We start from the raw sequence: 14,173 nt of genomic DNA on the forward strand, positions 1-14,173 counted from the left end.
TATTTTGCCTGCCAAGAGTAGCATTTCTACTTCTTTCTACTAATTTCTTTGTTACCATTTCCAGGGACCAGAAGCAGTCGGACGATAAAACGAAAGAGACCTCAGCCGTGGCAGCGGCGGCAGCAGCCGCGAACATACGACCAGGTACGGCGGACAAGAAACCACAATTAAAGCCACAGAAACCGTTCACGTCACCGGGCGGTATCCCAGGACCCAACGGGATCAAGATGCCGCCGTTCATAGAAGGCATGCCTCATTTGCCATTCACACCGTTCAATTTCTGGAGTCCGCCGCCGTTCATGCCATCGCCGTTCATGGCAGGAGCGCCGAACGTTCCAACGATCCTACCGGAACAGTACTTCGCGACGAGTAGGATCCGCGGTCTTCAGGAACAACAAAGAAACGCGGCCATGGTGCAGCAACAACAACAACACCAACAACGAGACAGGGACGGGATAGGCGTCGCTGCTGGCACCGCTGAATCACCTGGAACCTCGAATTCTCGTAGCACGCCGATGAGCAAAGCACCACGGGAAGTGTCCGAGAGCTTGTACGATGGTTCGGGAGCGAACGGCAGTTTCTTGGACAATTTGATCAGGTCGAGCCTCGAGACGGGAATTCCAAGGGACCAGAGGGCAATGACCGACGCGAGGAACCAGCAGCAGTCGTCCTCGCAGCAACAACTCCCGGAATCGATGAGGGGCAAAACGTTGATCGATCAACTGTGCAGAAACTCGAGGAGAACGCCGGTGTCGAGGCTGGCTCAGGATAGCAGCGAGGACGAGAGCTACAGGGGACCATCGACAACCGGTAGGCCGATCCCGGAAAGACCGGAACGCGTGCCCACCGTCGACCTTAGCCCGTCACCGTCGGAACGTGGCCGGAACGACGACGGCAGCGATCGACTCACGTCACCGCCGACACCTCTCTCGATCTCAAGGGCCGGAAGCAGAGACGAGGACAGTACCCGGGACTCGAGGATCGATCGTAGCAGCAGGGAACGGGAGGTTCACAACGGCGGACAGGAAGACCGCGATAGAAAGACTCTGACCATTCAGCAGCCGCAACAGCAGCAGCAGCTGAATCACTACCCGGACTTACACAATCTCTACGCCGTATCAACTGAGAAAAAAAGTGCCTGTGATAGTAAGCTTATAGTAGATCATTCGAGCCAGAAGACTCAACAGCAGCAGCAGCAGCAGCAGCAACCGCAGCAACAACAACAGCAGCAGCCACAACAGCAGCAAAAGGAATACGATGCGGTGAGCGGACTGGTTGTGCAACTGCAGCGGGGCTACAACATCGGGAACAACAGGTCCGGCGAGCAGACCAACAGCCAGCAAACGACGGAGCAACGTGGATCCGTTATCAGCATGGAAGACTCCGTTGAGCAGTAGGAAAAGAAAGTCGGTATCGTTGATCAGTAAAGTATACAAGTAACGAATAATATACGGTGAACGATCCGTGTAGACGGTAAGAGTCCACATTCCCGCCCAATGCACCGGCATTTTACACACCACGTTGCCACGGTCGGGGATCCTCGGCCTCCGCTTTCTCTCTCTCTCTCTCTCTCTCTCTCTCTCTGTCTCTCTCTTTCTCCCTCTGTTTCGGTTCAAGCATGTACACCAACGTGTACTCGATAATTGTCACTGTTGTGTCTCGCGATTGGCCTCGACACCATCGGCCAGAACCGACAAAGAACCGGAAATTCGTGCACGACTTCGTCGCGCGTCGACTATGAAAGCGAACGCGCGACCGTTTCCGAGGAGAAGGGCGTGAAAGCCGAGCACCTCCTCCGTTGGTGTGTGTGTGTGCGTGTATAGGACGAGGGACGTTTCGAAGAAAACGCGAAACGTGGCACGAAACGGTAGTAGTCCCGAGCCTGACCCTGCCCTTTCCACCCGGAAGCCCCTTGAACGTCGCGAGGCAATAGAGGAAACAGAAAAAAAGACGGAAAAGCGAGTAACGAAAAAAAAAAAAAAAAGACAGGGAAAACACAGAAATGCGTAAATGCTACCCAACCACCCGTGAACCCACTGCGATTCCATCAGTTACATGTATCCGGCGCTCGATCTCCGTCCAGCTGACGGTAGGTCGTACCGGTAGTACATTTTTGACTATGGCGATATTTCGATTGGAGGAGAAGGCAAGAAACGGATACAAGACACGATGCAACGTTATTGTACCGAATGCATACACACGATACACACACATGGCCATCCACAGAGACACGCAGATAGACGTACTCATTCGCTCGGTGATACACTTATTTTCACACGTATATGGACGCCTCTGACACCGTCGGGTAAGCAAGAATGCGCGTATACGGTATTACCGTATGCCGATCTATGCAACGGCCCGGCGTTAAAATACAAAACGGGGAACAGACGAAGCAGCACGTGAAACAGTCCGCGCGTGCACGCGTCCGTAGAGAAGATACGCGTTGGGTAGGAGCGCGCGATGAAAATTCTGCAGGGTTGTCCGGTCGACAACGCGCGCGGATACGTTGGCCGATGATAGACATTTTGAACGCGCGAACGCGACGAGAAGACGAACAAAAAATGAAGAAATAAGAATAATTGCCGACGCAACAACGTATTTTTTCCTCTATCGATGTAAAACTACCTAATGCAAGAAAAAAAAAAAACTTATTACCTACTACTAACATTACTTAACTCGTAAGGAGCAACATAATTATATAAGGAATGATATATTATATATTATATATATATACATATATTTTTGGTCATTACGAACGTATGCGAAACGAGAACGAGCCAAGACTTTTGTTGGCGCGCGTATAGATGACGTTTTTTCATAAGGCGACAATATTTCTCTAATCTCGGTTATTTCGAGGCTGGCGTTCGGTAAAAACGCGTACCCCCTCTTAAACGGGTCGCATCGAACAAGGACGAAAGAGGGAAGCGGGAATAAGCTGCTTAGAAAGGTACGAAACGATTTTCATCGACGAGGGAACGATCGCTCTTATCGTTGATCGATGCACGAAAAAGTAAATATTTCACGAACACGCGCGTTACGTTTCCGAAAGCGAAGAACATTGGAATTGTCGTTTGAAGAAGCAACGGAAAGACAGACGAATTTAATTCGATTCTCTCATCGACGACGATCGTTTTGTTCCATGGAACTGCGGCGAGGGGAGATGTACGAGGAAAACGTTGAAAGAGAAAATGGAAACGCGTAGATGTATATAAGGCATTTGGAGAAAAAGGATTGCTATATGTATAGGCGTGCGCTTGTTCTCCACTCGGTTGTTCATTACCGAAGTGCAAAAATTTTTCTTACGCGCGGCAACGCCACGCATTTTGATACGAATTGCAAATTTTCTATCGCGTAGAGGAAGAGAAGCAGCTGTAATGGCGGCGTTCGTAGAATTTCTTCACGAGGAAAACATCCCACTCGCTTCTGGGAGGAATCGGTTCCCTTTCTCTTCTAGATAGTCGATCCGCGTGGTCGACGATCGAAACGTACGATAAATCAAGCGAGTGTGACGACGTTTCGTACGATCGGACATTAGTTTCTTCCTGTCTGACTTTTTCTACGAACCACACGATTGTATCTCGATGGTGTTTTCCTTTTAACGTCGAAGAAAAAACGTAGCAAAATTAGATGAAATTCGAACGCGTCGAAAAGATCGGTCATCGTTATTTCTAATAAGGGAATTCAGAGATTTCCATTTCAAGAAACACGTTCCGATGTTCGTTGATACTCTTTCCGGACGTTGAACGACTTTTCGAAGCTTCTTATCGGCCATTAATAGTGGCATTGACGGTGACTATGACGACGGCAGCTACCGTAACGAGTTCTAGAGAGCATCATCGTTGAGTATCGGAGAAAGAATTCCTCTTTCGCTTCTCTTCAACGATGCGACTGATCCTTAGAAATTAATCTCTGCAAAATTCATATAACGTTTTATCACCATCGTCATCGTTACGTACTTGATCTGCGTCTTTGACGTTAACACAGCCGATGGAAGCTTCGGAAAATCACGTAATTTCCGAGCAAAAAGGCCAGCGAACGTCAAAACTTCTTGGAATGGAAATTTCGAAATTCTATCACGATCGTTTCGGTCGCGGTGAGCGACGATACAACACGAAGAACGCCAGTCCCTCCTCTTTTGACTAATTTTTTCGCAGGTTATCCATGAGCGTCGTGCGCGCGACTATCGAGGTATCTTCTCGTATTTCAAATTAGAATTCCGTTCGACAGGAGATCCTTGACTATATAGAATGAACACGTTAAAATAAATACAAAAAAAGAAGAAGAAGGGAAGAAGTGGTGATTTCGTCGTTTCGCTAGTTGTAGTAGCCGAGCAGGACGTTGGACCAAGACGAAATCGATGAAAGCAGGCGAATTCGAAAGCAGAATGACTGGTTTTAGTGAAACACGCGTAGAAAACGTTACCACGTTCGAGGAAAATAGTGAAGTTCGGCGCGTTAAAGTACACACCGCGGGCCACGATTTTTCCGTCTTTCTCGCGTGTCGAGGAGGATTTCACAAGTTCTGATTCTAAAAAAAAAAAAAAAAGGACGAGGACAGAGGAAACGAAAGGATAATTCACGCACTCATCTCATGACTCTCTTTAAGTAAAGTAACGACTGAAAGACTCTAGGCTGTACATAAAGTATAAGGCATGTATGTTCGGTGTTTTAAAAAAAGCAAAAATTCCTTACTAACGCAAAAAAAATTATACCTTACGAAAAAAAAGTAAATCGTATAAGCAAGGCTACTCTCTCGGTGTTTTTTGGAACTAAACTTAAAATTTATCCACCCCTAAACTTAAAGCAAAAAAACCGTGAATTAAGGAGGAAAACTCTAAAAGGGAATGAAAAAAAAAGACGGGTGAAGCGCACCCACGCAGAGAAGCGCGTCGGAAAACTATTAAAAAAAAAAAATAACAAGTTATTGAGTGTAAACGTTAAGGTCTCCTTAGGGTTAAAGAATAAAAAAAAAAATTAATATCGAAGCTGAACAGCAGAAAAACACAAGTGAAAAGCAAAGCACTAATCATGATTGTGTGTAAACGTAAATTAAAACCTTCCTTCTAACCCTGTATCCACTAACACACCCCTTTTTAATCACTCACCAGCCGACTACCCGCTTCGCGTCAAAGTGTAAATTGTTCGGTGTGATCTTACCTACACGATACCTCGAAAGAAAAGAAAAACAAAAAGGAAAGGATACCTTTTTCTAAACATTCGCCAGGCACTACACCAACAAGAAAAAAGAAAAAAAAAAAGGAAGGGAAGGATATTTCTTACACTCGTTCCAACTACCGCCTTCTTTTCCTGCTTCCTCTTCCCCTTCGCCCTTTACCCTAACTCCCATTCCTTCATCCCTCTTGCCTTTCTAACTTTACTCTTACCCCCCCCCAAAACCCTCTAACCCCCTCCCCCGATTCAATCGAATCCTCTTCACCTTTCTACCTTGCAAAAATCCAGTTCACCGACACACCCGGGACAACAGAGACTCCCGATAATACCCTTTTACGAAAGATTTATCGTTAGATGTGAAAAATGGATATTTATCGTGCGGATGATTGTAAAACGTGCGTAAATTATGATTGTCGTTAATTCAATTACAGTTACAAAAAAGTATACGTCGCGACGTTCTGCACGCGTTCTCTAACCAGGAGTCGATATCCGTCGTCGTCGATCCACGCGCGGTTCCACGGTAGCTTCCCGCGGCTTTTACAACCGAGGGAAACGAGAGGCGCGACGCCGCAATTAGACTTATGTCCGCGAGATCGACGACCTCATCGTCGTCGGAGATTTCCTCCGCTCGTCCATCTCTCGAGCTTCGACGTTCGTTCAATGGTTTCGGCAAATGTTCTGTCGGAAAAATGTTGCGCGCGAGACGCTGCTCTCGTTCGTTCTTTCAAACACATTAAAAGTAAAGAAAAAAAAAAGGAAAAGAAAAGAAGAGGAAGAAGAAGAAGAAACGAAAGGAAAAGACAGGAGAGGGGTGAAATTTTGTTGTTACTTTCGATCCGGTGATGCACAACGCACAAAATGACTTCTCGAGAATTCGCGTAGAGACGATAATCAAAAATGGTAATCGCGGATTTGTCTCGTGGGATCGATCCGCGAGGTTACCGGAAGGGAGAGGGGTGGTGGAAGAGGAAATTTCTGGTTCGACGACGACAGCCTCGACTCCTGCGCGAATTAGACACGCGAGAGCTACGAGACTCGTCCGCGTTCGCTAAGAACGGGACGACTGAATCGCGACAATTGGGACGATCGGCGCTAACGGCGTAATTAACGAGGCTGCCGTGTAATGATTTCCCAGTGACACAGTCGCGTCAACGTGTCTGCCACAGCGATTTCGATCGACGAGACCGAGGGACGATTGGTTCTCGGCTCGGGGAATTCGGAACTTCTTCGTTCCGGTGTCCGAAACGATGGACATCGATGAACCGATTGCTACGATTGACAAAACACACGTGAAAAGAGAGGAAAACAAATTTTCTAGAAAAATGAAAGAGATGCTTCTCTATTTTTGCGGGCAAATATTCACGTAAGAGGTATAAAATTGGACAACATTCTGTGATTTTAAACATTATCGGCGTACGGACAGATTCTGTCCATTGGTTATCGTGTACAGCGGTTTTAGGAAAATTGTCGCTATCGAAATTCGTTCTTTGAAAGATGTAGCTAGAGAGGAGTGTTAGGGTGGATGTAACGAGGTCGCATAAGCTAGGGCAGATATCGTTGCCAACGCGACTGTAGAGAGAAGTGTCGATTTACGTTCTTCTTTTTTTTTTCCTTTTTTTTTTCTTCGAGGGAGACGGCGGGACGAGAATAAGAAATCCAGTTAGCACGGAACTAAAGGATTGTATTAATACACACGACGTAGCGGCAGCGTCGTGGAATCGGCTTCTCGAAATCGCAGGCCAGATTTCATCGGATCAAACGCGGCTTTTCTTCAAAGGCATTTCAAAATTCGTTCTCGCGGGAGATACGTCGGCAGAGGAATGATTTCGCGTTCGTAGATTTTCCGGCCGTCTCCTTTTACGTCGCGGGCGATACGCTGAAACGATCCGGCGAGAGACGGATTGGTCGAAAACGGGGAGGAAAAGAAATCTTTAAGAATTAAAAGAAGATATATTATATTAAAATATCTGTGATGTAAAAAGTAACAAAATTTTGATGTATATTTTTCACAAATTATTGTAACCAGCTAGTGTATATGTGTAAGATTACGGATATAAAAGAAAAAAAACAAATACTATTGTAATTACGGTGTGTGGAGACAAAATGACGAGTAAGAGAGAGCGAATTGAAAGCCAACAAACAAACAAACAAAAAGAAACCAAAAGATGAAACAAATACGGGAGAAGCGAGATCGCGAGATTACGTTTATCCACACCGGTGGTCAGACGGGACCAAGATGGCGGGCATTGCTCGGAAAATCGGGCCCAAAGATTCTCGTTTTTTCATCGCTTTCATATATTTTCGTTGCGCGTTTTCCTTTTCATCGCGGGCAAACGAGAACATTCGAGTACCAACAGCGATTTTCTTCTCGTTCCCGGAATTACGTCGGAGGATAAAAGTAAAAACGAGAAGGAAGAGAGAATAAATGATCTTTTCGCTTGAAATTTTAAGTCTAGACTCTCGATCGTCAAAATTCAATCGTTTATCGTATAATTTGTTTCTTTGTTCGTCAGCCTCGCAACATCGAGCAACGACGATCATTTCGGGTGGTTAGTGTTTCTAAAAACTGGAAGATTTGGTCCGATTGGCCCTGAAACGGCTCAATGTCAGCTACCTCACAGAGTATCGTCACGTTTGGTATGGTTTGCGTAGGGGATGTTCGCGTGTTTCGGTTGCCGAAGTAAAATTGGATGGCCGTCCACTGAAAACTCTTCCTACATTCGTTTCTTTCGTGCGTTATAATTTTCGAAGAAATTCGTTCGAATCAAAAAAAAAAAAAAAAAAAAAAGAGAGAAGAGAGGAAGAAGAAAAGGAGAAGAAGAAAAAAGAAACAAGTCGAACCTCGTAACGATTATCGAACCTTAGAACTTAACCGGAGAAGACTGACGAAATATCGATTGAAAATTGGCCAATCAGTTTCTTCGAACGGTAGACGCGCGAACACCGTCGGGGTGGGGTCGTGTAGAAATGGTCTAAACAGTTCCAAATTGTGCCTAAGTTTCGACGTTACGTTTTTACGACTCGCAACAGAACGAACGACGAATGTAATACCGTAGCAGCAAACTGAAGTTTTAGTTCTATGGTGGGGTTGGTTTAAAGTCAGGAGGCAGTGAACGGGATAGAGGCAAAAGAACAAAAATGAAAAGTGGAAAAAAAAAAAATAGAGATGGGCGACCTTAAAGCTAAATTTTAAAAGTATATTACCTCCGTATACGTTCCAGGGCCGTCCGGCCGCCATCTTGCGTTCATTTTTACGTTCCGTTTTGTCGAATAAGTGCAATTAGGTACACTGACGCCACACACAAAGACAACACACTCTTGATGACACACACATACACACACACACACACATACAAAACCCAGGAACACACACGCAAGCATACACACATGCGCGAGAAACACTCTTCGACACGCATTTACACTCCCACACACGTACACGTCAAACAGACGTCGAAGAAAAAATGAAGAAAACGAACTGTTACGCGCTAGGTTACCGTGTTTTTAAATTCTATTTTCAATTCACGCATTCTCGAATGTTGGGATTTTCGTGATCAACGAAGAGCTGGCCTGTCGTTCACATAAGAATAACACGTACAACATACATATGATAAACGGACGAACACGCGTACATACACACACACACACACACGCACACGCAGACATACGTTACCATATTACATAGAACACGTACACGTACTCGCATACACTGCAAGAAGCAGCCGACGTCGATTCGACGACAAAGTATGATACGCCGTTTTCTCTATCTTCGAACGTTCGCGTCTTTCTTCAACGGATATTCAGTTCGATGTCTCGTGGACAATTGTACAAAGACGTTGGGAAATTTAATCGCTTGACCGAAAACTAAGCTATATTACCTGGATCAATTTTTGCCGGCACTTTTTCGGATGTCTTTCGATCGAATCAAAAAGAGGGAAGGAGGAAAACGAAGAACGACGCGCACGGCCGAGGATCGAGAAGGGCCAAAGAGAGTAGATAAATTACCGCCTGAACCAACGTAGAAACCGAGATGGTACGGTCCGTTAACGGTGGAAAACTTGGTACCTTTCTAATTGGCTTTAATAAGCTCGTAATTCGTAGGCTCTAGTCATGCAATGACTTTAAAAGGCGGGAAGTCGTCCCTGAAGCGGTGGGTCGAATCTTCCGCGAATTCGTATACGCTAAACGGCGCGATGTGACGCGACGCTGGAACTTACCGATTTGTGTTCAAAATGGGCGAACAAAGTCGACAAGGCGTCGATTCGACGTCCGGCTCTCGACACCGAAATATAATTATGGAAACTTCTAACGCGTACGCCCGTGCGCTGTCCGCGTAATTTCACACGGACGGCACACGCGCAAAGGAAGGAATCTAAATAGATAGGTAGATAGATATACGACGAAAAAAAAAAGAAAAAAAAGAATCGGAAGATTTGAGCGCGAGAATGGCAAAGACGGGGAAAGCCAGTGCTCGACCACGCCTCCGACATCAGCCCGAATCGCGGAGCCTCCTCGTATTGCGACTGACAGCGATTTCTTTGCAAAGCTCTCTCGCGACAGCTGGGAATGAACGAGCTACGCGAAATCATCCGTTCTCGCTGCCGCAGTAAACGTCTTTTTTCATTCTCGGGCACACATACATACACACACACACAGACACGCACGTTTCTAGCGATAGTTTATCTCGCGCCGCAGTTTGGGAAAACCTCTTAGCGCGGGTTAAGATTTACGCGTGACGCCACGGCCGATGGGTGCTCGTCGATTCGACACCCGCGGAGAGACAGCTGCGATCGGTCGGTGCTCGGTAGAGGCAAGTGTTAGAGGCTATCGGGATTTTTATTCAACTTTTGTCGAATATTTTATAACAAAATAACGGTTGCGCGATTCGCCGACATCGACTGGCTGCTCGGCTAACTAACGTTAATCGGTTTAAATTTCGAGTTTCGCGTCGTTAGATTTTGAGAAGTAAGAAGGGAAAATATTTAGAAATGGAAGCAAATTAAAAAAAGAAAAGAGAAAAGAAAAGGGAAAGCGCGCGATCGCTGCTGCGTCCGTACGAGCGTCAACGGGTGAAAACGAAGTTCGTGAAACAAAGGTATTATTCGTCCATCAAAAGGTGATGTATTCTTTAAAGTACAATTACTTCTTGTTCCATATACGAATCGAAATTACTTTCATGTTCCTATTTCGAGGTTTAAGGAGCGAACTGAGTCGGTCTTGTTTGCGGTTAGAGCGATGCGTCCTCGTCGGTCGCGGATCTCATTTCCGCGAAGGTGGCGGGCCAGATCGGAGGCGGTCGGTCTCGACACTGACTATGCCTAGACTTTTCGACTAGTAGGCGTTAGGAAAAAATGGCGCTGGTACTACGTAGTTAGCACCGGTAGTACTCGTAGTTTGGCGCTTTAGTTGTTTGTATATCGTGTTGTTTCGTTTCTTTCCGTTTTTCTATATTGTCACTGTGTATGCCCGGCCTCGCCGCGCAAAACGTCAAGGTTGGAAACGTCCGACTGGAACTACGAAGGAACGAGTCGATCGATAGGAAAACTCGTCGAATCGATGAAAAGAAGTGGCGATCACGTATGACTATGAAACGACCGATCGAATCGGCTCGCCAACGAATCTCGGAACGTTGGAACAACGGTGGTGACTCGGTGTTTCAATCAAACCTGTTTGTACCAAAATCACTCTGAAATCATACGCACCGGAACTTCAAAGTACGACCAACTAGTTACGGACCAAGTACGCTGAACTGCCGGTGAATTAATCAAAAGACACGTCCGAGCGGCGCGTTACGTATACGAGAGACCTCTTCGAGGAGCCAACCGTTTTCGCGTTTTTTCTTCGTCTTCGAGCTGCAGTTCGTTGTTCCGGCCTTGACGATCACTGCGTCCCGCCGAAACTCTCGGCGAGACCGGGCGCGTTCCGATGCGCTACAAAGTTTTTAAAGTTTAAAGTAACCGATCGAAAGCGAAAGAGGTAATTAAGGACAAGAAGATTAAAAAAAGAAAACTAAAGAATCCAAACCGGATGTAAAATCCCCACGCTCCGATCCCCTCCGCACCGAAATCCCATTGGACAGATCGTCATCCATCCACATGAGCAACCCCTCCGGACAACCTTTAGCAATTTGAAAAATTCACCCGCATTTCCGACCACACACGCACACTCAGTGACACGCTAAACGAACACCAGAAGTATAACAATACACGCAGTCTGCTTTCTACATACAGCTACAACAATATTGCAGCCTCCCGATACCAGTCGTCTCCTTACAGTTTAAAGCGGGGTGCGTTCGTGACGGGCGTCATTCGGATTCGACATGTCGCGCGTCTTTCTTTACCGGAATCACGACGAAAATTCGTTGCGATCGTATCGCTGTCGATACGAGTAGTTTCGTCTACGGGCACGAAATACGACGAATTTTCTCGCGAGTCCTGTGGAACGTATCCATAAAGAGAAAGCAACAGCTCGACCGATCGAAGAGCAGGTTCCGTTCGAACCGATGGCGCCGCGACCGTCCGATCGTTTCCCTGCACCGTGCCACGGGTTGCATACTCACCCGGGCACCGAGAACAATGCAACCAGCAACACACAAGCAGCAACAATAGACATCTCTCTCTGTCTGAGCAGAGCACGTCGCGATCGCGAGTTCGTCGCTACGTGCGACCTCTCGCTACGATCGCCGTGCATCCGAGTTACAAGTACAGCTACTAAAAATCTATACATCTCATATTATCCAACAGTGATCAACGCAAACGCAGATGCCACGAAGAGCAATGCAAAAAATAAAAAAAAAAAAAATAATAAGCAAGGATCACTTGGTAGCCCGTATCGTCTCGGCGCGATGATTATTCAAATAACGCGGTCGAGTCGTTCCGATTCGGTTCGTTTCGTTTTTACGATCGCCGGCTCGGGGAACGATCGACGAGTTATAAATATGGCGTCGGACGATCGGGGCCGGGTGAAAGTCCCCTCAAATCAAAACCCGCAGTCAGCACAGAATATAAACGATAAGTGCAGAGGAAACAAACTACTATAGTAAACAAAAAAGGTACATATTATATATATTATATATATAAATATATATTATTATATTATTATTATTAATTAATTAATTAATTATTAAACATACATAAAAGAATATTATTAACAACACAAAGAAGTACTATATTACTACTATTATTAATTATTATGATTCTTATTATAAATTTAATGAAACAATGATAACATTCCAACCGTCAATGTGCCACACGACTTTTTATATGCTCTTAAAACAAAACAAAAAAAAAAAAGGAAGTATAGAGGGAACGCGAGATTTTGCGATAATCGTCGTTTGGTGATCGTCGGAAAGCAGCGCGGGGGGAGGAAAGAACGTTCTTCGAAATCGTTGACTGAGAACCGCGTTAGCGTGGCTGTGAGAAAGACGCGGGACCCTTCGAGCGAACCTCTCGATACGAAAAGAACACCGGATCAAAGAGAAAATAAGGAAAGGTGCACACGAGCCGAGCTTCGTCTAGCGATTTTTTTTTTCCCTACGATTAATTAAAAAAACCGAGTGCTCTCTATACGATGAAGCTTCGAAGGCGGCGCGATACGTGCCTTCGTCTCGTTGCTTCGAATTTTCAAAAAATGTCGCGAGGAAAGAAACGTCGATGCGAGAGCGAGCCGTCTTACGCCGTTTTATCTTGTATCACTGGTCGACCATGATCGATCGTAAATAGGGCATACTTAATCGTTCCGGCGAATTTTATTTTCTGATTACGACGGCAATCGTCGTAATAACGAAGCGCTTGTTCCGCTTTAGCTCTATGCGTGTAACGCTAACGACGAGACTCATTGATTTAATTACGCGTATTAATTGCTGTTACGTTTGTCATTATTACTATTATTATTATTATTATTATTATTCAGATGATTAGGATTGATATTTTTATTAACATTGATAGTTACATTATTATTTTTATTATCCGCTATTATTAGTAGAATTATTGCCGCTATTTTTATAATTATCATTATTATTAATACTACTACTACTACTACCACTACTATTGCTACTACTACTACTACTACTACTACTACTACTAATACTATTACTATTGTTATTCGAAAAGAGAAAGTCTGTGAATTCGACGGGCATGCGTTCGCGATGAAATACAGACACGCACGCACACAAGCGCGTTTAACGTGTGTAATCACCATCATTAGAAACATTATCTCTATTACTAGTGCCGTCTATATATGTTACAAGAACATTAGTTAGTCCGTGAACCATTAAAAAAATTTACATCACTCGTAAATATAGGTATCGGGTAAAGTATTTCACGTTGTTAAATACGTATGGTATGTGGGCGTGTCTGCGTTAACGCGAACACAATCGTGCGTTTGTTAATAGGTTAATGTACGTAGTACTTATCATTATCATCCCCATCTTTCGCATTGTCGTTGTCATTGTCATCACGAGTCGTTAAATCATCGATATCGTTATCATTATCGTCCTTACGCGTCCTCGTCATTCGGGTCATCCTCATTTTTATTATTACTCCATCATCATCATCGTCATCATCGTCATCATCATCATCATCATCATCATCATCATCATCGTCATCGTCATCATCATTACCATTACCATCATCGTTACGTATTCGTTAAGGTTATCGATTAATTTCAAGTAAAAACGCACGAACTACGAATCAATTTCTTCAATATACGTACGTTTTCTTCTTTTTTCTTTTTTAATGTAGCTTGTTTTTTATACTTTTTAATTAAAGCGCGGCTCGCGAGCCCGAGACCAACCCAAGTGCAATTCGTAATCTTTTGTTTCTTGTTACTTTTGTCGTAGATTACTTCCCGTTTCTTATCGCGCCTCCGGGCCGTGAACGCCTCCCATTCGTCGTTAGTTTCTTCTACCAATCTACCGCTTTTCTCCTAGCTCTATCGAGCTTCTTCTTTTCCCGTTCTTTTCCTCCAAAGTACTTACAACTCTCGGGAACAGAGTGAAACGGTCG

The 14,173-nt window shown here is 45.0% G+C and overlaps 1 protein-coding gene across 7 annotated transcripts in view; it reads left to right on the top strand.

Moving 5' to 3' along the window:
* Positions 1-7,913, top strand: part of LOC126869961 (mushroom body large-type Kenyon cell-specific protein 1) — a 90,344-nt gene extending 82,431 nt beyond the window's left edge. For all 7 annotated transcript variants that reach the window (XM_050627196.1, XM_050627197.1, XM_050627195.1 and 4 more), the window contains one exon: positions 65-7,913. In XM_050627196.1, coding sequence (XP_050483153.1) covers positions 65-1,397 — 1,333 coding nt within the window. In that variant the 3' untranslated portion in view covers positions 1,398-7,913. The remainder of the gene's footprint in view (positions 1-64) is intronic.
* The last annotated feature ends 6,260 nt before the right edge of the window (positions 7,914-14,173 follow it).

The sequence above is a fragment of the Bombus huntii genome, chromosome 10, assembly GCF_024542735.1.
Source record: "Bombus huntii isolate Logan2020A chromosome 10, iyBomHunt1.1, whole genome shotgun sequence".
Taxonomy (NCBI): Eukaryota; Metazoa; Arthropoda; class Insecta; order Hymenoptera; family Apidae; genus Bombus; species Bombus huntii.